The following is a 23,506-nucleotide window of genomic DNA, read 5'->3' as shown; positions in this document are numbered from 1 at the left end:
GACACATTAACTGTTGAGAGTGAATGAATCAGGGGTGTTGGCATGTATGGTGACTTAACACATGAGTGGTACATGGTAAGAAAACAAAGTGATCGCTCCCCGTGGTCACTGTGCACTAGGAAGCACCCCCCCGGTCATTTATTCAATGGTATGCTCCATCGTGCCACACCGCCTAACAAGCCGACTCTGTGAAACGCGTGCTCACAACTCGGAACGCACAGTCCAAGCTTACCACAGAACTGCAATGCCGGAGAATGGCAGCTGCGTGTTATAAACAAAAATACCAATAAGAGCAAAATCTACAAACAGAAAGAACAGCTTCTGAGCCTTCCTCCCACCTGCATGCATCCGAAGTTGACGGTGGACCCACCCCATTAAATAACAAGGACTATATTACATGTGGATGTAAATAACCACTCCAGTAATAACATGGACTATGTTACATGGGGATGCAAATAACCACTCTATTAATAACAATGACCATTTTACATGGGGTGTAAATAACCACTCCAGTAATAACATGGACTATGTTACATGAGGATGCAAATAACCACCTCATTAATAACATTGACTATATTAAATGTGGATGTAAATAACCACTCCATTAATAACATGGACTGTGTTACCTGGGAATGCAAATAACCACTCTATTAATAACAATGACCATTTTACATGGGGTGTAAATAACCACTCCAGTAATAACATGGACTATGTTACATGGGGATGCAAATAACCACTCTATTAATAACAATGACCATTTTACATGGGGTGTAAATAACCACTCCAGTAATAACATGGACTATGTTACATGAGGATGCAAATAACCACCTCATTAATAACATTGACTATATTAAATGTGGATGTAAATAACCACTCCATTAATAACATGGACTGTGTTACCTGGGAATGCAAATAACCACTCTATTAATAACAATGACCATTTTACATGGGGTGTAAATAACCACTTCAGTAATAACATGGACTATGTTACATGAGGATGCAAATAACCACCTCATTAATAACATGACCATTTTACATGGGGTGTAAATAACCACTGCAGTAATAACATGGACTATGTTACATGGGGATGCAAATAACCACTCTATTAATAACATTGACCATTTTACATGGGGTGTAAATAACCACTCCATTAATAACATGGACTGTGTTACCTGGGGATGCAAATAACCACTCTATTAATAACATTGACCATTTTACATGGGGTGTAAATAACCACTCCAGTAATAACATGGACTATGTTACATGAGGATGCAAATAACCACCTCATTAATAACATTGACTATATTAAATGTGGATGTAAATAACCACTCCATTAATAACATGGACTGTGTTACCTGGGGATGCAAATAACCACTCTATTAATAACATTGACCATTTTACATGGGGTGTAAAATAACACCCAAATAATAACATTGGCTATTTTACATGAGGATGTAAATAACCACTCCATTAATAACATACACCATTTTACATGGGGATGTAAAAAAACACCTAGTTAATAAGATCGACTTTTACTTACATGGGGATGTAAAGAACCACACCCTATTAATAGCATCGACTATTTTACATGGGGATGTAAATAACCACCCCTGATGAAATAGTATTCATGTCATCGCCTGGTGGGGATCGCTCAGTGCCAAAACTCGAATTTAGGACGTGCGCCTAAACACTGTTCTTTGCAGCCGCCGCCCAACCCAACGAGCTATTCCACTGCCGCAGGGTTTTTGTGTTGGTTTCACCAAGTGCTTTTCGACATTCTGTTAGCGTCAGGTTGTTGGGCAAGATGAACGCGGGAGTGTTTTGCTTCTTTCTTGCTTGATGCGGTTTCTGCGAGGAGGCCTGGCGAGTAGGGCCCAGTTGGGCACCGCTCCCGCTCGTATCCTGCAGGTGGCGCTGTGGCGTACCTAATCTTTCCGATCCTGGTCGAGCGTGTGCAACCTGCAACCTGCAACCGCCCGAGCCACTTGACTTAGCAGCAGGCTTGCAATTTCCCATTCAATTCGCAATTTGGGTGCATTGATTCTTCGTGCGAACAAATGTAGTGCGATTACTGCAGCGGGCAGCGACGGGGGTGGGGGGCGGGTGGGGGTGAGGGGGGGGAGGTGGGGCGCGAAAAGACCCCGCCTCGGCGACCCATAGAATAGAATTACAGGCCTCGCAATGTCTGATCCACACGGCACTCACGTAAATAAATATTTTAATTGCAGAGCACACGTTTTTCGTGTTTTTCTTTTCTTAAACGATTCATTGGATCTGAGCGCTTGCTGGCAATTTGCTGCAATCTCTGCGGTGGGTGTGTGCTGAGCACATTTGGCAGGAGTGGCTATTCCGCATTCCATTTTCCAGCGTGTACCAGCATCGTGAAGGGGGTGGGAGGGCATTGTGATACGGTGACCCTAAGGTTAAGGGTTGCCTATGCATCGAAATGATTCCCATAGGGCGTGACGATTAGACAGACAGGATGTGGGGACCACCTGTGGCCGGTCGGCTTTTCACCCATGCATTTGACCGCCCTTGGTCTTGCTAATCTCTTTGGACACCCCTCCCCCATCCACCTGAGCCCCACTCCCAAAGCACCCACTATGGGGTCCCTTTGCTTGTATAAGCAGCGCAGCCTTCTGAAAAGGAATTGCTTAATTGCAGCTGTAAACCAGCTGCTGGCGCAATAAACATGTCGAAACCATGTGTGTCTTCGGGCACTTGATTTATAAGCAGCGTGTGTCCTCGCATCTGTTCCCTTCACTGAATGCGCGTTCACACCAATCATTGGCAAAGCCAGTCGTTTTAACGCCTGCAAAGGCATTAATTGGCCAGGCACTTCCATGGCATAACGAGGTACTACCGTTATTTATCAGCCGCTGCTGTCTTATGGCCGGGTGGTAATATTAGCCAGTTATCGGAGAGCGCCTATCACGAAGCTTCACAAAAAGACAAAACTCTCGGCTTTGCCAGCTTGTTGACAGGAAGGGGAACCTGATATTAAATCTTAACATTCTAGGGGGCAGGCCCGCGAAAACGAGGAGCATTGCCCAGCGTGTTTCACTGTCGATATCTGACCAGGGCACTAAGCGTATCTAATGGCCCTCATTCCTCGTGGACGCCCAAACGAATGCATGAGTGCGGGAATGGGTGCACACCTCAACTGCCACAGGGGGTGTGGGGACGACACCGCGGCAGTTTCCAATGGCGGGTTAACAAACAGCTAAACCTGTGTCCCTGAACTCCGGGTTTGCACCCCCCACCCCTCCCGTAGACTGTATGTGCTGTATTTTGATATAGCCGGGCACCTCGCAAGAGTTCCCCCAGCAGGGCCCGAGCCTGGCGCCACAGAGGCCTAGCATTTGGTAAAGGGGTGCCAGGGGCACTGGTGCTGCCCGTCTAGCCTCTCCCAGGAAGCGATGGAAGGGCACCGCGCTGGGTAAAAGGCGGAGGCCGGCCTCGAACCCGTCTCCACGGATTCCGAGGACGGCAATTGCTAGAAAACCCCCTCCCTAGTCCATGAGGGCGCCACTCAACATACACGTTTTAGTCAAATAATTGGGCAGAATCTCACTGGCTCGGACCGATGTCCCACGGGCGATTTAGCCACCGCGATGACCCCTCCAGTACAGAGGCCGCAATGCCGGAGACACGTAGTTCTTACTGGGGAACATCGTTATTGCAATATAACGCACCTTAAGCGGCATCCCTGAGAGGGATAAGAACCATGCTTGAAGCACGTGCGCTTTCTCAGCAAGCCTCGCTACCGTTAACGGGGGGCACTGACGCCCTTCTCGGATCATTACCAAAAACGGAAACCTGCAAAACGTACCTTTTTCTGCATGTCAGTTTCCCAAAAAACCATTACACTGCATTCATCCTTTTGCCACAAAGTTCCAACACTGAACACTGCACATGATGTCAGTTTCCACAGAAAGGCGCCTCTGCACCGCGGGTGAAATTGACTAGTCCCAAATTACTGAAGCAATGTCATTCGCCAAATAGTGCTTCTGGGGAGAACGTTTTTTTTTTTTTTAATTATTGGGGGGGGGGGGGGGAGGTGCATCCGATGCTAGTTTCCAGACATGGAATCCGGCGCAGGAGAGCTCTGCCACTCACAGAAGGTGGGGCACCCTCGCCTCTTAATCAGTTTCCAGATGCTGGATTTGGGGCAGGTTCCTGGCCACGATTTCCCAAAATACTGAGCACGATCGACCTTGTTAATTGCCATGAAACTCAATTTGGGGCACAGACTGTGCCAGTCCCTGGAGCCAGGACATCTGGAAAAGGCGCACCTGCGGCTCATTGACGCCAGGTTCGTGCTATTTTTTGCACGGTTCACAGTGAATTTGCACTGCTGAAAAGTGACTTTGCTCTGCTGACGCAAACCCTGATTCATGGAACTGTGCAAAGTGTATTTTTGAAGTGCAGTTTTTTTGTACAGCATAAATGACTTTGCACTACAAAAATACACTTTGAACAGTTCCATGTATCAGGCTTTGTGTAAGCAGTGCAAAGTCACTTTTCAGGAGTGCAAAGTCACGTTGAACCGTGCAGAAATGTCCATGAATCGGGCCCTGCATGTCTTTCCTCAAATACTCAAAGAGTGACACTAACTACAGCGGAAGCCCGAATGCGTGCACGGAAAGCGCCCAGGCTGCTCCTAGACACCCGCCGCACACTCTCTCCTGAGCACACTCAAAGGTCAAGCACTTCTAATCTGATGCGTCAACACGTGTGTGCAGCACTTTACGCAGGGAGGTCGGCTCGGTGTGAGTCCGTTCCTTAGATTTGGGGTGGTGGGGGGGGAGGGATGGACTGCGTCCAAGGCTAACCCGGGAAATTAACCCAATCACCTTCGATTCCGGAAACTCCTGGAAATCAGAATTGTTCAACCTGTGCTCAACTTCAAAGAGGTCAATGTTGAGGAAGCCTACCTAGTTCCTCCTGGCGTTCGGCTGCACTCTGTGCGCTTGAACGCCCCAGTGCTTCTGGTTCCATCTTTCCCTATTTTAGAATTCTCAGGTGATATTGATGACCATTTGCTGATGTGTTCGCGCTGGGAAAAACATCAGAATAAAAATGACACCAACACCACGCCCAAGCACCCCCATCCCCTATCTGACATTTGCGAAAGGGGCAGATGCTGTTATTTTTTCATCGCCTCCAGGCGCTAAATAAAGAAAATCACTTAAGGAAATTGACTATCGCGGTGATCAGTTTTCAAAATACGGCAACTCATACAGGACCCAGTGCAGCCTCGATTGCAAAAAAACAAAAATCGGGGAAATTGGCCCTCTCGGCTTTCAGGCGCTATACTCGGGAGACTGCCTCGTGGTTTGCTTTGCTCTTTGAAAAAGGCACGTGGTTTATCAGTTCCCGAAACCTGAAACTACGACACTGCCCCTTCTCCCCCCACGTCTGCCATATCTTGAGCCCGTGCCAGCTCACACACGGAGTCAGTAAATTGGCCTCCTCTGTGTATTCGTAAAAACTGGCCACGGCGTGACAATCGCTTAATTCTACAATTAGGATATTCGCCATCTACATGCCGGCTCGGATCGCCCCCCCCACCCCCTTCCTTCCGGCCCCACCAGGTATAACAGTTCTAAAAATGCACTAGCGCATCGAGGCCGTACAAATGGGCAACTGGCGCTATATAAATGACGAGTACAATACAATAGGAGGAAATTGTCATAGTGCATATCGGTTGGCTTGTGAAAATGACCCTCCCTGTGACAGTTCCCCCAAATCTAACCCCAGCGCTAAGGCTGCGGTGGAGGGGGGGGGGCAGGGGTTACATCTCAGACAATGTGATATTTCACTTCCCGCATTCATGTTAGCAAGGCTGGCACTGGGATACGCGCGCACTTCAGACCACGGAAATTACGGATCCGCAAACACGCTATCTGCTGAATCCGCCTCAGAAACATTGCAAAGGAGCTCGGCGCAGGAAGCCAGGTCAGCCTGCACCGTGGCGCGTGCATGCCACGGGGAACCGCCGTGCACGCGTACAGATGGGGTGTGTGGAGCCCCGATAGCCGCCCGACACCTCCCTGCTTACCTTGGCAGCTGCATGAGCCTCTGGGGATTGGGGGGATGACCTCAGCTGCGAGGATCTGGGGGGATCAGAGCTCCTTCCGGGGACGGAGGCACCTCCCAGCCATAGGAATCCCCTGTGCAGCAGCGCCTGTGGTGGGTGGGTGTCAGACGGGGGTCGCGGGGAGGCTGCGTCGCCCACCGCCCTGCATGTCTGCAGCAGTCGCACTGGCTCTGGAGCAAGGCAGCAGCAGGGTGTGAAGGGAAAGTGCCTTCGCCTGCTCCGCTCTAGCAGGGAGATAACTGCGGAGACAGACAGCGCCCCCCTCCCCTTCTCTCCCCGCCATCCCCCACCGCCCCCTGCGCTGGTGTGAAAAGGTTAGTTAATATGGGAGGGAGAGAGGGAGAGGACGCGGTGAAAGCGGCAGCCGAGGGGATGCCAGGGTGTCAGGCAGGCAGCGGAGGGAGGGGCGAGGGAGCAGATACGCTGGGAGATACTGGCCTCGCCTTCCCTATTCTAATCCTCCCCCTCACACACAGTGCTGGCGGGCGGGGAGAAAATGCGCGCACAGGTTGCTGGTGGAATTCTTAATCTTAAGAGCTTTAGCGCAGAGCGCGAACAGCATGGGGCCTAACTCACGGAATTTTTTGCACGGCGCAAAGTGCCTTTTCACTGGTGCAAAGTGACTTTGCACTGACAACAAACACCCTGATTCACGGAGCAGTGCAAAGTGTATTTTTGCAGTGCAATGTGACTTTGCATTGCAAAAATACGCTTTGCACTGCTCCGTGAATCAGGGTGTTTGTTGGCAGTGCAAACTGTGCACCAGTGAAAAGTCACTTTGCACCGTGAAAAACAATCCACGAATCAGGCCCCATGTGTTTAGCTCGAGAATGTGTCACATTCCAGCCCTTTCTCGAAGGATGAGAGAGCACGTTTCACACCAAAGCGGGACGGAGGCAGAACGGTCCTGCTCCTGTTCTGCAAATGGTGGGGGGCTTAGTTAAATCTTATCGTGGTTCTGGGTCTGTGGGCTCTGCAGGGGACATGCCGGGGCGTGAGAAATACACTTTGCCACCTTCTCTTTTTGGATGGCATATTGGCCACAAAAAAATGCAACTTAAAAACTACCCATCACCAATAACAATACATCTCCTAGTACTGACAGGTGGTCTGTCACGTTGGCGTTTCCAGGACAACGGGGGCGGGAGGGACGGGGAGCGGGAAGAAAGGGGAGGTGACGGGGGAGGGCGGGGGAACGAGTTGGTTCATGTTGGGAGTTGAATAAAGTTGGATGCACATTGGTAACGCTCCGTATCTGCCTGTTTCTTGCTGCGCAACGCGCCAGGCCGCGAGCGAGGACCCCACAGTGGCGCAGGCCGCGAGCGAGGACCCCACAGTGGCGCAGGCCGCGAGCGAGGACCCCACAGTGGTGACGAAGGTGGGATCGGGGGCAGAGCGCCTCTCGTGCTGAGAGTGACGCGACCCAACCGCCGCAAACCCACAAAGAAGGGCAGAGCGCTCTAAGGCGCGAACACCCGCAGCCGAAACCCGACACGCCGCCTCAGGATGAGGCGAGAGGACCACGCGGGGGAGCAGGGAGCCCCGCCCGCACCCCACACCTCGCCCGGGCCGCGGCGGTGATCAGGAGCAAGGAGCCCCGCCTGCGCTTACCCGCCCGGGCCGCGGTGGTGATTAGACTGCGACGGAAGACACACGCAGAAGAGCCAGGAGTTCCGCCTGCCAGGGGAAGGCCAACACAAGGTACGGCTCACCCACGGGGCACATGCGCTCACTAAAGAAAGCACTGCTGCTGCCCCGCACCCGCTGAGGGAGGAAACCGGTGCACCAACACTCCAAACCCACATAAAACAAAGGAAGGGGCAAGGCAAAGCGCCAGGAAAGGACATAAGCAAGTGCCCAGGACATCAGATCACAGCAGGTGGTGCTGTAAGTACCCTGTGAGGGGAGGACAAGTGGATGGTGCTCGTGCCCACCCAGGCGGCCATCCAGCACCTGTGAGGGAGAATATCACTGTCAATTCGAGACCCCGAAACAGACATACGTCCAACAGCATGTCAGGTCAGGACGACCGGCAAGGAGCACCAGCTCAAGGGAATGGGCCCCCAGCGCCAGGCGCCCCCACGCCCGATCATGTGCCCTACCAATTACCAGACACACTAGCTGCCCAGATGCCGGGTGCATTTGACGTGACCGACACCAGCAACATGGGTCCCAGATGGCCCAAATGGATCAGGGACTTTGATCTCTACATGGGAGCCACGGGACCATTCGCAGACGTGAGGCAAGTGTGTCTCCTTAAATTGGCTGTAGGATCTGCCACCCGCGACATCATTGATGAGATGCCCCAAGATTCCATAGATTCATTGCAAGATCTCAAAGACGCCCTGGCAGCCTATTTCGCACCACACACTAACGTTGACTACGAGAGGCACCTGTTTCACAGCACAAAACAGGCAAAAGGGGAGACCATGGATGCCTATGTGATGCGGTTACGCACCAAGCTGAAACACTGCCATTTCGCAAACTACTCGAATACCGAGGCCCTCAGGTCACAAATCATATCTGGATCTGAGTCTCGGGTGTTCCGCAGGAAACTGCTCCAGAAATCCCACACACTTGAGGAAATCCTAGCACTGGCCAGGGTTGAAAGGGCCATTGACTCTCAAGTGGAAAGCTTCGGAAACACCATTGCCGGAGAGAACCTAAACAGACTGCAGCTAGAAAAGAAATCAGAAGAACTCTTCTGTTACAAGTGCAGATTCGAATATCCACATGAAGGAACATTCCCCGCTGTTGGACAACGTTGCACGGCTTGTGGCGAGGAAGGACACTTCAAAGATGTATGTAGGCTTTTCCGAGAGCGGCCCAGAGACAACGCATCTCGCACCAGAAGTCGATACGGGGGGCCGTCCAACATCAACCCAGCCCCAAGCACCTCCAAAAAACGCAAAATCAGCCTCCATGCGACCAAAAGGACAGAGACTCTGGGGAAGACCGACAGAGAAGGAGAGAGAAGGAGATTTGTGATGCGTGCGTGACCGGAAGGGGATCAAGACGGCATGTATGCTACTTGGTAGAACAATCCCCTACTGAGTCAGATCCCAGCTCATCGGGGAGTGACCAGAAAAGGAAGGCATACGTCTACGCCATGGGAAACACCACGGCAACTGCTCACAGCCCGACACTCATCATTAAACTACAAGAAAGACCAACAGAGTTCCTCACAGACACCAGTGCCACCGTCAATGTGGTGAGTGAAAAGATATACTCTGAACTAGTCCAGTAACCCAAACTCCAGCCGGCTACGGTTGACATATATGCTTACGGAGCCAAGACCTCGTTGAAGTGCCTGGGACAATTGAGTGGGCTCTGCCGATATAAGGGGCAGGAAATGAGGGTTCCGATACACGTTCTAGCTACAGAGACAGACAGCGGCTGTGTTCTGAGTTTCAAGGCGGCCGCAGACATGGGCCTAATACACATACTCTACAACATAATGGTCCACAAGTACATAGACCCGGTGGAAATGATGAATAACTTATACCCCAAGATATTCAAAGGAATCGGAAGACTCAGGAACAGGCAAATCAAGCTTCACGTAGATAACTCCATACGCCCGGTAGCCCAGCCATACCGTGGTATCCCAGTCAACATTCAACATAAGGTGGAGGACGAGCTACAAAAATTGCCGGAGCAGGACATTATCGAGAAGGCTACTGGACCCACAACTTGGGTTTCTCCAATTGTCCCAGTCCCGAAGAAGGGATCCAAAGCCATTAGACTATGCGTCGACATGCGGCGCCCGAACCAAGCCATCAAAAGGGAGAGATACCCTTCACCCCGAATCACGGACATGATTAATCTATTGAACGGGGCAAAAGTCTTCTCCTTCTCCAAACTGGATTTACAAAAGGGTTACCACAAGTTGGTACTGCATCCCGAGAGCGGCAACATAACCACTTTCGTCACTCATGTCGGCCTCCTCAGATATAAAAGACTAGGTTTCGGGGTGTTCTCGGTAGCAGAGACATTCCAAGCAGAAGTCCATGATATAATCAAACACATCCCGAACCGTCTCAACTACTCACATGACATTTTAGTCTTCGGAACTGACGTGAATAAACACAACGAGACCCTCATGAGAGTTTGCAAGGCCCTACATGATGCCAATCTCACATTGAATAATGACAAATGCGAGTTCCGGAAGAACACCCTAAAATTCTTTGGCCACGTCTGTTCAGAATCAGGGATGACCCCAGATCCAGACAAAGTGTCAGCCCTAAACGACACCTCGGCCCCAACCAACGTGTCCGAGCTTCGGTCTTTTCTGGGCCTCGCCAGCTACTGCAAACAATATAACGATCAGCGAGCCACTAAGGAAACTAACCCATCAAAATGAAAAATTTGAGTGGTCCAGTGACTGTCAAAATGCCTTCGAAACAATAAGAGAGAGAGTCGCAAAAGCATAGAACATGGCATATTAAAACCCCAACAGAAGGACAGAATTGATGGTGGACGTCAGCCCCGTTGGGCTGGAAGCCATCCTCGCACAATTCGATCCACGAGACCCCTCGCAGAAACATATAGTGGCCTATGCCAGCCGCAGCCTGTCAACCACAGAGCAGGCATACTCCCAAGCAGAGAAGGAGGGACTAGCCATTGTATGGGCATGCAAGCATTTCCATCTGTTTCTGTACGGGAAACCATTTCAAGTCGTCACAGACAATCAGGCTCTACTATTTCTGTATGGCAACCCACAAGCCAAAATGCCTCAGCGGATTGCCCGATGGGGGTTAAGACTTCAAGACTATGCATTTGACATCATCCACAGGCCAGAGAAAGGTGATAACCCAGCCGACTTCCTATCGAGAAGACCAAGGGGAGAGAGCACACCAAAACCATCAGTGGCCGACCGATACTTAAGATACCTAGTCCATCAGACCACACAGGAGGGTGTCAACTCGGAGGAACTCGTCAGAGAAACGGAGAATGACCCGGCCTGCCGCATCATCTGAGAAGGACTAGAGTCGGGGCAGTGGCAAAGAGCCAGAGAAAGAGGGAAAGCAGCGGGAGGTCAAATATGGGAAGACGTGGAACGGCTCCTGCTAGTGAATGAAGAAATGGCAGTGTCGGACGATCATCTATTACTCAAAGACTGCAAGCTAGTGATCCCTGAGGCCATGAGAGCGAAAGTCATCAAATTAGCACATGAGACTCACAGGGGCATAGTCTCAACCAAGTGCATGCTCCGCCAAAAGGTTTGGTTTCCTAACATGGACGCCCGGGTAGAGGCTGCCCTAAAGATGTGTCCCACATGTTGTCTCATTACACCAAACCGACACCCAGAACCTCTGCGCGTGTCAGAGCTTCCACAGAACATATGGGAGGCAGTCGCAGGCGACTTCTTTGGACCCATTGAAGGGGGAAATATGTGTTAGCTGTGATGGACGAGTACTCACGCTATCCAGACGTGCGGCTGGTCTCTTCCACAGCTGCCCATCATGTGGTCCCAGCACTGGACCACATGTTCTCGGCATATGGAGTCCCGAAGGTGCTCAAGACCGATAATGGGGCACCGTTCTGTGGACATCAATTCACCCAATTCGCAGAATATCTAGGGTTTCATCACAGAAAGATTACCCCTCTGTGGCCCCAAGCCAATAGAATGATCGAACGGTTTAAGGCCAACCTCAAGCGAGCCTTTCAAGTCGCTCGCCTAACAGAACAGAACAGAACAGCCATATGAACAGGTGCTGATTCAGCTACTAAGGAACAGGTGCTGATTCAGCTACTAAGGAACTACCGAGGAACGCCTCATAGCACAACAGGAAAGACCCCTGCCGAGCTCAAACACGCATTCCCCAAGCTGAAGTGCTCAGCTCACGGCCGGCATTAGACCTGCAGGTCCGAGAGCGAGACGAAGCAGCCAAGGCCCGGATGAAGGAGTACGCAGATAGACTACGGCGAGTGCAACCATCCCAAATCGAAGTAGGTGATGTGGTAGCAGTTTGTCAACCAATGATCCACAAACACACAGCAGCCTTTAGAGAGGAGCCCCTTCTCGTCACACAAAAGAAAGGGTCGATGATAATGGCCCAAGGGACAGCAGGATCTGTCACCTGTAATTCGCCTCATTTCAAGGAACTTCCACCAACAGAGACGAGACATCTAAGTGGGAGAGTGCAAGTTCCCCTAAACTATGAGTCCAATGACCCATACTTCGGTGCCCAGTGGGATCTGGACGAATCTGACCTCAATGAAGGACAAGGAAATGCTGAAGGTGGAATGTCACTGACGCCAGGACTGGCACGACCGCAGCGAGCCCGGAACAGACCTCGTCAGTGGATCGAGGAGATGGACTAGAGGCTCACCAAACCGCCGCCTGTTGCGAAGAGTTTGGTAACTGTTTAAAAATGGAGGAGATGTGACTTTGATGTTTCCAATACAACGGGGCAGGAGGGACGGGGAGCGGGAAGAAAGGAGAAGTGACGCGGGAGGGCGGGGGAACGAGTTAGTACATGTTGGGAGTTGAATAAAGTTGGATGCAGATTGGTAACGCTCCCTGTCTGCCTGTTTCTTGCTGCGCAACGTGCCAGGCCGCGAGCGAGAACCCCACATGGTCCAGGCGGACCATGCCCTCCGCCCTTCAAGAAAAAGCACTCTGATCCAGGCAGATCGACGGCACGGGCCCGAGCGGCAGGAACACAGCGGCACAAAATCCTTCCATGGTAAGGCAGACAACTCTGCTGCTTTGAAATCGTGACCCCCTTTTATGGGACATTTCGTGCCAGAGCGCTCCCCCGCCACGCTCAAATTCGCGAAACCTGCATGGCCCCCTGCCGTGGAGCTGGATCTACCTGACGCCTCATGCCTACAGTCGGCCCATCCTCTCCCATGCCCTCAGGCAGCCTCCCCAGCCTTTCATTTCCTTTGGGTGTAGAGATCTTCATTTCAGTGTAGTGTGGTTTGTTGTTGGCATTATGTGGTCGAGACCACATTGAGTCGTGACTCGGTTTAGGGAGGGGTCAGAGTTAGTTATATGAATATAGTTAGGTGTGGCAAGACGTACACTGGTCTATGTCGTATGTGACAGTAGAGAGTCCCTCTACTACAGTGTCCCACGTAATAGGGAGATCACACTGGAGACGACCGGACAACCCACCAGGACCCCGCAAGCATGTCGTGTATGCTAGCAGTGTGAGCAGGTGTCCGCAGATAAGCGTGGCACGGCAGAGTCAGGCGCGAGAGTCTGTGGAAACGACAGCGACCATCTCCAAATGGCGGAGTGCAGTGGCCCAACACCGAGCGGAGATTACAGGGAGGCAGCTCACGGACCCACACTGTGAGGCAACTTACTGGCCCATAAAGAGCCTGCAGAGCGCTGTGAGGAGCGGGTGATGCGCGCTACAGTGCGCAGGCTCTGAGCACACTAGCACCCCAGGTCAGAAAAGGCCTCTAGCAGGGCTAGAGTGTGCTGCCACCAGGTGGTGGAACCAGAGACCACAGAACTTCACTGGCAGAGGCATTTTCAGTAGTAGTCCATGCCAGCTCAAGTAAGAGAAGGCCAATAAAGTGTTAGTGGTGAGCCTCCAGAATCACAGAAGAAACAGTGGATGCGGAAAGCCAGGCATCACGGTCAACACAGTCCAGGGCAACCCCAAATCATGTCAGGGCAAGACATGTCGGCCTTAGTGCCTACGAGGGCATCAGGGGGTTTTCTGCCAGCTCAGAGTGAGTGAGTCACTGGCTCTGCATCTACCCCAGCATTGGATCCAAAAGATATCGGCAACTTGGGGTCATGCTGGGAAAGATGGATATAGGACTTCAAAGTGCGGCAGGAGCCACAGAGCTCATAGGTGAGAAAAGGAAAAAGAACATGCTGTCCCTAGCGGTGGGCCCCACAGGAAGCGACATCCTGTGCGAATTGATACGAACGAAACATACCTAAATTTGTTGACCTAAAAGAGGCAGTGTCGACATAATTCGCTCCACACACAAATGTGGATAAAGATACACATATTGCACACAATAAGGCAAGAAAAGAGGAAACTCTTGACAACTCGATAAGGAGACTGCACCTTAAGATAAAACACTGCGAGTTTCATAGGCACTCGAACAATGAATCATGCCGGTCTCAGGTCATTGCCGGATGCAAGTGTCAGTCATTCTGGAAGAAACTGCTACAAAAGCAGAGATCACTCGAGGACATTCTCGCTGCGGCTCACACATAATCCGCCAAGGATCTAGAAATGGAGACTATGAAGAGGGCAACAACCACAACTAAATGAGTCAGAAATTGTAAATAAACGGACAGAGTCGACCACCAACATCACAAGGCGCACCAACCACACCTGTTTCGAATGCGGGTAAAAGGGGTTTGCCCTGTGCTAGGTCAAAAAGAACTTCCTGCAGGGTTGAAGATCACTTTCCAGGCTGTCTGAAAGAATGCACCCATGCTGAGACAGGGGAAAGGATCAGCAAGAAAGAGACAGAGGTTCATGCAGACAAACTCAACTAACTCCAGAACAAGCAGTGAACAAAGGAAATATCGAGCTGGAGACGAGAGCAGCAGATTTTTCTCCGGAAAACAACAATGCTCACCAGACGGGCTCCAAGAGGGATGTCAGATACATTGAGGTGCGATCATCCGGCTGGGCGCCTGGGGAAGCACTCTTAAGGCTGGGGGCTGCCGGGCTCTCTCACTTTTCTGCAGCCCCCGCCCAAAGAGTCCCACCCTCCCACTTCTTGTTTCATGCACCCAGTAGCTGGGTTGACCTGGGTAGAGTAGGCTGGAGCCTGGATAGGTACTCCAAGGGGCAGATAACCCCTGTTGGTAAGATAAGGGTGCAGCTGTGGAAGTGAGTTCATTGTGAGGACTTAAAATCTGTTTCTATAAAGAGATTGTATAATGTGATCCTGACATTTCTTTTCCAGTGACATTTGAAGTACTGGAGGAGAATTACAATTGCTTTTTGTTCATATATTGTGTATTTTGCTGCTAACTTTGCTTTTTCTGTCACAGGCGGAGTTACAGGGCGATCCTAGCTGGGGAGGATCTTTGAAGCTGCCATTTCGGCCGCATGCGGTTCTGATGGCTGCACTCGAGCCAGATTCGGTCGACGGGCACTGAATCCCTTGCGGACAGTTGATACTCCTCATCAACTGAATGCAGTGGTCGTGGGTCTATTACTGACTGGCAGTTTCTAACCAGAAGCAGACGTCCGCTAGTTTGCTAACCGGAAGTGACACATGTCACCTGTGGATACTACGCCTTGTTACTAGGTGCTGTAGGTTATTACTTTGCTTAGGTGGCTGGGACCGCCCCTAATTTGTTTTTGACTCCAATAAATGTGATCTTCTGTTTTCCCCAGAAATATACATTGTTTCTGTGGTTATTATGATCCGGAAGGTAATAATTGCATCCATCTAAGATTCAGTGGAAAGGGGGCAATAGTAGGGGATGGCCCCTTTAACTGGGCGCTGGAAAAAACGACACAGCAAAGGAACACAGCCCTAAACTGGTGATGCATTTGAACAATACCCCCACCGAATTCCTAATTGATACAGGGGCAATTGTGACCATTCTAAGTGAGGGAGCTTATGTCAATCTTCCACAACCCCCAAAACTAAAACCGTCTACGATAGACATTTTCCCTTACGGGTCCAATACCCCTTTACCATGTAGAGGAGTAAAATCAGAGATCTGCTCCCACAAATCACACTCAGCCTGTCTCCTACACTGTGTACTAAAGACAGAAACCAACAGTGGCTACATCATCAGTTTCAGGACAGCAGTGGACATGGGGCTGGTGCACATCCTCTACCAAATGAAGGCACACAAATACCTGACAGAGGACAGAAATGTTGAAAGCAATTTCCCAATTCTATTTGAAGACCTTGGCAAGCTCAGAAATTGTAAGGTAAAACAACACATCGACCCAAACGTCAAGCCGGTAGCCCAAAACTATCGAGGCATACTGTTTAGCAAGCAGAAGCAAGTGGAAGAGGAACTCAAGAAATTACTGGACCAGCATATCATCAAACTGGCAACGTGGCCCAGATCATGGGTGTCTCCCATAGTACTGATACTTAAAAAGGCAGTTGATGACGCTATACGGCTATGTTTAGACATTAGAAGGGCAAATTAAGCAATCCAGAGAGAAAGACACCAGGCGCTGAGAATCACAGACATGATTCACTTCCTTAATGGAGCGACAATATTCTCCAAGCTTGTCCTTAACAAAGAGTACCACCAGCTGGAAATAGCACTAGAGTCCCTATACATCACCACATTTGTAACTCACATGGGGCTGTTCTTATACAAACGTTTGAGCGTTGGGGTGTCGTCTGTGGCCAAGATTTTCCAAAAAGAAATACTTAAGGTCATACGACACAACCCCAATTGTCTAAATTATTCAGACGACATCTTGGTATTTGGAAAATCGCCACCTTACATTGTGTTTGTTCAGCTCTGGAAGCAGACCACCTGACATTAAATAAGAATAAGTGTGAGTTCCGCAAGATGGCACTCACATTTTTTCAGACATATCTTCTCTGAACAAGGTATGTGGCCAGACCCTGACAAAGTGGCAGCACTAAATAAAACCCAGAGGCTTGAAAATGTGTCCGATTGACGATGTTTCCTGGGGATGGCAAGCTACTGATCACGATACTTAGAAGATTACGCCGCCATCAGTGCACCATTAAGAGAAATCATGAAGCACAACCAGGGATTCAGATGGACGTCATAGTGTCAGGCGGCTTTTGAAACCATTCGGCATAACACCACAAAATCAGAGGACATAGCATACTTCAACGGTGACAGAACAACAGAGGGGATAGTTGATGCCAGTCCGGTTGGCCTGGGCAACATTCTGACACAGCATGATCCAGAAACCCCTCAGTCTCGGTTCATGCTCGTATACACCAGCAGGAGCCTGACCCCATAGAACAAGCTTATTCTCAGGCCCAGAAAGAAACTTTAGTGGTCGTATGGGCTTGTGAATACTTACACCTATTCCTGTATGGAAAGGAATTCACCATTATCACGGACCATCAGTCACTCCTCACCATCTATAGCAATCCGAAGGCCCGGATGCCCACCAGAAATACGAGATGGGGCCTACGCTTTCAATATTACAGGTTCCCCATCATAAATTGACCGGGCAAGTAAGAAAACCCATCCAACTTTCTGTCTAGTCATCCGACGGGGTCTGCTAAGTTGGAAACTTCCATAGCAGGTGCCTACATTAATTATGTGATACATAACATGAAGCCATTCCCAGATGACTGGGTGACACTCAAGAAAGAGTCTGAACTGGACCCCACACTGAACATCATTGCCAGCTGTATGGCAAAGGGAAAACTGAAACACCCAAAATCCCTGTCGAGAGACAAAAATGGGGCTGCGCGAGAGGATGTACACAGTCCGGGGCTAGAGCAGGACAAGCTCACCATCGTGGAGGACCACATCACCATGAAAGGCTGGCGAATAGTGCTACCCAGCTGTTTGCGGCAACAGGTCATCAACCTAGTGCACGAAGGCCATCGAGGAGTGGTATTGACTAAAAAATTGCTGAGACAAAAAGTCTGCTTCCCGAGGCTTGGCTCCAGGGTTGAGAATACTGAACAGGGATGCACCACGTGTTGTGTGGCAGCACCCCCACCCCAGCCCACTGCAAATGTCCCCAATGCCATAAGGGGTATGGGAAGAACCGGCAGTTGACTTTTATGGACCATTAAGTGATGGGACCTACGTCTTGGTTGATGACACTCCTGATTCCCAGAAGTACATTTGATTCCATCCACAAACTCCACATGTGTAACACACATGCTGGACCGTATGCTCACAGCCTACGGGTTCCCTAAAATCATCAAGTCGCACATTTGCCTGCTTTTCACAGGCCAGGGCTTTGCAAATTCCGCTCGTTACATGGGTTTTGAGCACAAGAAGATTATGCCATTGTGGCCGCAGGCCAATGGCAGAGTTAAACGATTATGGCAAACATCAAAAGGGCACTACAGGTCGCAAATGTCACCAACAGCCGGTTTGAACAGGTTCTGTATGAACTGCTGAGAGACTACAGGCACACTCCGCACAGCACCACAGGAGTGTGTCCGGCTGACCTCATGTTCAGGAGAGCAGTTCGAACCAAACTGCCCAACAGCCCGGGTTACCTGCTCAAGAAGCATGGCAGAGCAGCAGGCCTGAGAAAGGGATGGAGAAGAAAACCAAAGGATGAAAGGGCTGATGCCCGCAGGGGAGCCAACGAGATGGACATCCAAGTGGGAGGTAAGGTGCTAGTGCGGCAACCTCGGCACAGAAAAGAAGACCCCACATTTGCACCTGAGCTCCTGGTAGTGACAGACAAAAAGGGCACATAGATCACAGCTGGGAATGCATCACGCAAGACAATAACGTGAAATGTGTCACACTTGAGGAAATGTCCAAGTGGTGAAGAGCGCCCATGGGCTCCCACCAGAGCCGACCAGAATGGAGAAGACTCAGATGACTCTTATTTAGAGGATGGAAAAGCATCGGATTAAGGGTGGGAGACAGGCGGACTGAACAGTGGTCGAATGGTCCAGGAGCAGAGGTATAAAAGACGCACAGCAAGGTCCCGCATAAAACCCAGAAGACTGATTGAATAGATGGGGTAACTTGTTTGGACTTGGTCGGTAGAAAAAGTTGGGAAATGTAATGTTGTTTGTTGTTGGTATTGTTATGTGGGCAGGGCCACATTGAGTCGTAATTCAGGGGAAGTGACGCAGGGTTAGGGAGGGGTCGGGATTAGTTATATGAATAAAGTTTGGTCTGGTAAGACGTACCCTGGTCCTTGTCATAGGCGACAGTAGAGAGGCCCTACTACTTCAGTGTCCCACATAATAGGGACATTACATTCAGCAACACACTGATTCAACAAGAACCCGTCGAAAGCCTGGGTAGCACTGAAAGAGGCAAAGCAGTTTGTATCTCATGACACTGGTAAATAAAGCTGGGAGAACCAGGGAGTTCATGGGTAGGGCCGAGCCGAGCCAAGGGGTGTGGCCCGGCTCTAAGAGCCAAACACAAGCCAAGTCTGTAAATAGCCACATTAAGGCTATCTGTGGGATCTCAGCCGTTGCACGGTTTCACACTCAGGCATTTGTACCATCTCAGCCTTTGCAACACCTCACTCTTTGCACCATCTCAACCTCCTCATCCCCTCAGCCGACACATTTTAACTCTGCACCATGACATAAATGCCAGGATGATCTATTGCACTAAGTCATACTAGTCCAGACCTGGGATTTCTCCAGGACTACAAGTTGCAGAATGCATACATTTTTTACTACGTGATTGGAGAAACCAGAAATCAGTAAAACATTTTAAATTTTAAAACAAAACATTTTATTTGAGGAATACACTGAAAGGGATCTACATGATCTCTGCGCCGCTGAAAAAATCAGCCAAAAAAAGCTGACTGCATTTATGGCGAGGTGCAGTGAACACATAAATCGCCTACTCCCTTTCCCCCATACCGGCTACCGTTGCCTTTCAGTGGCAAACGTTAAGTGTGTGCTGCCAACTCCCCTCTATCCCTGCAATGTCAGTTCCCTCCCAATAATGTGGCCTGGAGCTGGCACAGCAGGGTCCTTTTTTTAAATTTTTTACCTTTCTTGTCCCTAGCTTTCCATGTAATGGATGCGGGGCACAACCCCACATCCCCCGACTCCCATTACACCGAACAAGGGGAGCGGAGGACTGCAACCCCCTGGTCCCCTTAATTGGTGTACAGTACTGCGCAATTGCGCCGTACCAGTCGAAATTTTGGTACGGCGCAAATGCGGAGTACTGTATTAGTCGGAATTTTGGTTGGCGAAATGTTCATATGATACCCACTGAAAGTCACTGATACGAAAATAATGAACGTCTGCTGCAGCCGTGATACCGCGGGTCGTAGGCGCTATCAACAAATTAATTAATTAAATAAATAAATAAGTAAATAAATAAAGATGAACTTTTCATTAAAGCTAAGCAAGGTAAACTTTCCTCAGTTACTTGTACCTCAGTTGCTCAGAGATTAATAGTTCTGCTTGATTAAGAAAATGGCATATGAAAGAAATGCACTCTTCCAGACGAGCCTCTAACCGCTTGTCTCTTTTGTCATTAAGGCCCTGATTCATGGAATTATGTGCATGTAAAACGGGGATTTGCATGCCATTCTGCCCGCAAATCCCCATTTTACAAGCAAAAACGTTTTACTGTTCCTTTTAAAAAGAAACTGTTCCGGAATGGTTTAGTTTTAAAATAAGAGTTTTGGAAGAAGTTGAAACTTGCACTTCAGTGCAGTGCACTGAACATTCCCTTAAAGAGCAAGTGTGTTTTTTGGGGGTTTGGATTGCATGTGGGAGAGGGCGTGGTGATTGGTTTTGTGTGGGGTGGGGACAGGCCAGCAGGGAACATAGTCCCACTACTTCTTTTCGTACACTTCGACCACTGATTAAATCACGAAATTCAACGACCCCAAACATATGAAAGGGTGGGCATGATCAGGATTAAAACCAGTGACCTATTACCACAGATATATACCCATATGTGGTATGTATGCAAAGGCTTGTGCTTCTTACACTTGCAGGACAGGACACCACTGAGTTACCTCATTGACCTCCATGGCTCTGTTCGTTGTGTTCTGATCTCTTATTTGGCTCTGCTCCACTTAAAGCTCTACTATTTTGATGTGGTTTGGTTCTGCTGCAGTACCAGGACTGTACTGCCTTCTTACATTTCTGGCAGCATTTTGGTCTATTCCATTTCCAGCTTTGTTAGAGGTGCTGCAGTTTTTTAATTTGTATTTATGTATTTTTTTGTGTTCTGGTATTACAAAAACCTTTTACAATATACATTTGACTATAACAGAATTGTAGTGGTTTTGTTCTGGCAGTCTTGCGCTCTGTCCAGGTTCTGGCACTGTTTCACACAGTTATAGCCTCATTGCTTATGGTTCAGGTTGAGCGTAGTTTGATCTTGATCTGGTATTGCTCCATTCTTTTTCCACGGGCCAAGTGCAAGTGGGTCTGATGAGATGTCTGAGGCCTCTGACGATTGAATGTGAGAAGACAGCCATCGCCCGGAGCGTGCACTCTGGTGACTAAACTCACCTCTCTGGTCAGGACTGCAGGGACTCAGGAAAATAGCTGCCGTTGTGGTACATGGGCTTCAGGCAAGGATAGGAAAAGAATTAGGCTCTTGTTCACAGAGCGTTTTCTAATGGGGTTTTGCCATTATAAAATGCTTCAGTTAATTAGGCACTTAGTCCCCTGTGTTAAGAAGCAGCTGAACACGTCATCCATAGCTACCACCCCTCCCCCGGCCCAATACTGTACTGTTTAGAAACGTTACTCACTAAGGCAATCTTACTGCCCTTGTCCCAGGCAGGTACAGCAGCAGATAAATGCAATTTAAAGTAAAGATGGCACGAGTAAAACCAAACTAATGTTACAACATTACATGTGCCTGCATTTGACACAAAGCAAATGTGCATTCAACATGAAGAACACAAACGTTAGGTGAAATATGCATTTATACATGAAGACAATTAACATGGCATCCATAAAGGCGTGAAGAATACTAACATAAGCAATATATAAGCTGAATGCAACATGAATGACACGCGTATATATCTCACTAACATAGAAACACAACAGTAATGGGCAGCCACCTTTTCCAAAATGGAAGCCGCAAAATGCTTCTAACTAAACAAAAATCCATTGAGGATTCACGAAACCTCAAAATGAATTTACAGAAATAGACATCCGGGCAGAGCTCAGACAGTAGCTAAGCAGAGGTTACTGAGAAATTAGGGAGGGTCCGAACGTCTCAGAGAGAACACGGGATAACCATTCCCAAGACACAAGCTGTCTATTCTTAGATACATTAAAAGAAAAACAGTCTTTGTAAGTCAGGTGCTTGATAACTATAAGCGCAAAGACTTGATAGGGAAGGGCTCAAGTGTGTCTCCAGTGGTAGAGAAAACAATAACACTTGCACTAATGTTAGCTAAAATCCCAATAAATACAGGGTGAAATAATACAAAGCACAGTCTCATCACAAGTGACCCATAATTGAAGAACACTGTGTATTCATTAGCAACACACACACCGATAAGGCCCCTGCATCACTCCTCACACATATTCCCGGATACAAGATGGCGTACAAGACCAACTACAGAGGAATCACCCTGGCTCATGGCCTAGAAATAAGGGATAAGGGATGGTATCTTTTTAATTGAAAGGAAGGCAGTCCACGGATCTCTCTCCCCCTACTCCTGTCTGGATCATGACTTGACGACCTGTCAGTTGTCCAACGTTGGTCAGGAGAAAGCCAACCAATCAAAACCTCCCATTTTAGACTACCTAGTACGTGTTAGGCCAACCATTATTCTATGGTAGAGATGATGTCTTTTTATTATTATCAATTCAGAGGTGGTCGTAGGAGGAGACATCAGATTGTTGTTACCCAATCAGAAGTTTAACCATTACAGAATACATATGCAGTCCATCACCATGACCAGTGCCCTCATTCCGTAGGTTTCGATAACTGTGCGTGTATGATGACGTTGTTCCTGACACATTTGTAGTATAGAAATGGTTGTTTCTGATTAGCATGCTGAGACCTTTGAGATGTGTATGCTTGTATGCTATCCCTGGTTTATTGTGATGTCAATAAAGCTGTGCTTAGCCTTGCACTTTGTCTATTTACATTATTGTGCTTCGTTTGATCACGCACCAGAACCTCTGTGTAATTATGGGGACTTCCCAGACCGGAATAGTAACAACCCTCACCCGTAAACCCAAATGGCAAGGTCCTTTTAGAGTGCAGGCTTTACAGTGACCCATGATGGTGGTTATCATCTGAAGAGTATATCATCCCTGTTGGGACAAAATATCAAGGTCCAGCCTGTTTATGGAGTATATTTCATCTACATGTCCCCATTTATGAATAATTTACCATGTAACATTGTACATGTAAAGTCTTGACTTGGGTTGCCTCTGTCCACTGACCAGGTGGAGTCTCTGTCAGCAGCGGTTGGTGAATTTGTTTATTGGAGGGAGCTAAACATTCCTGATACAGGTGCTCAAGTGGCAAAGTATATGAAGGGAGCCCCAACCATCCAAGGGTTTTGAGGATAGTGGTTCCCCACAGAGATATTTGGGTTGAAATGGTGCATTTTGCAGCCCACATTTTGTGGGGAAAAAGGGGTGCAAAGCTGTACAGTTTAAAAAATCAATAGAGACTAGATAACCAGATTACCTGCAGTTCACAGGAGCAGCTTTTTCAATACACGTACATTTTTCCTTTGCCCACAATATATTGCAGTATTCTGCCAGTGTAGAAAACATTTTTGTTCTGTCTGTGCCCAAACATGTCCATACTAGTTCATCACTATAGGCCAGTATCCC

At 49.0% G+C, this 23,506-nt stretch overlaps 1 protein-coding gene across 1 annotated transcript in view; it reads right to left on the bottom strand.

The window, feature by feature from the left end:
* Nucleotides 1-6,376, bottom strand: part of RGMA (repulsive guidance molecule BMP co-receptor a) — a 109,240-nt gene extending 102,864 nt beyond the window's left edge. Inside the window, exon 1 of the mRNA XM_069625068.1 lies at nucleotides 6,065-6,376. Within this exon, the coding sequence (XP_069481169.1) occupies nucleotides 6,065-6,078 (14 nt within the window). The 5' untranslated portion in view covers nucleotides 6,079-6,376. The remainder of the gene's footprint in view (nucleotides 1-6,064) is intronic.
* Between the last annotated feature and the right edge of the window lie 17,130 nt (nucleotides 6,377-23,506).

The sequence above is a fragment of the Ambystoma mexicanum genome, chromosome 11 (genome assembly GCF_040938575.1).
Source record: "Ambystoma mexicanum isolate Mex_15411 chromosome 11, UKY_AmexF1_1, whole genome shotgun sequence".
Taxonomy (NCBI): domain Eukaryota; kingdom Metazoa; phylum Chordata; class Amphibia; order Caudata; family Ambystomatidae; genus Ambystoma; species Ambystoma mexicanum.
This window is presented reverse-complemented; position numbering and strand designations above follow the sequence as displayed.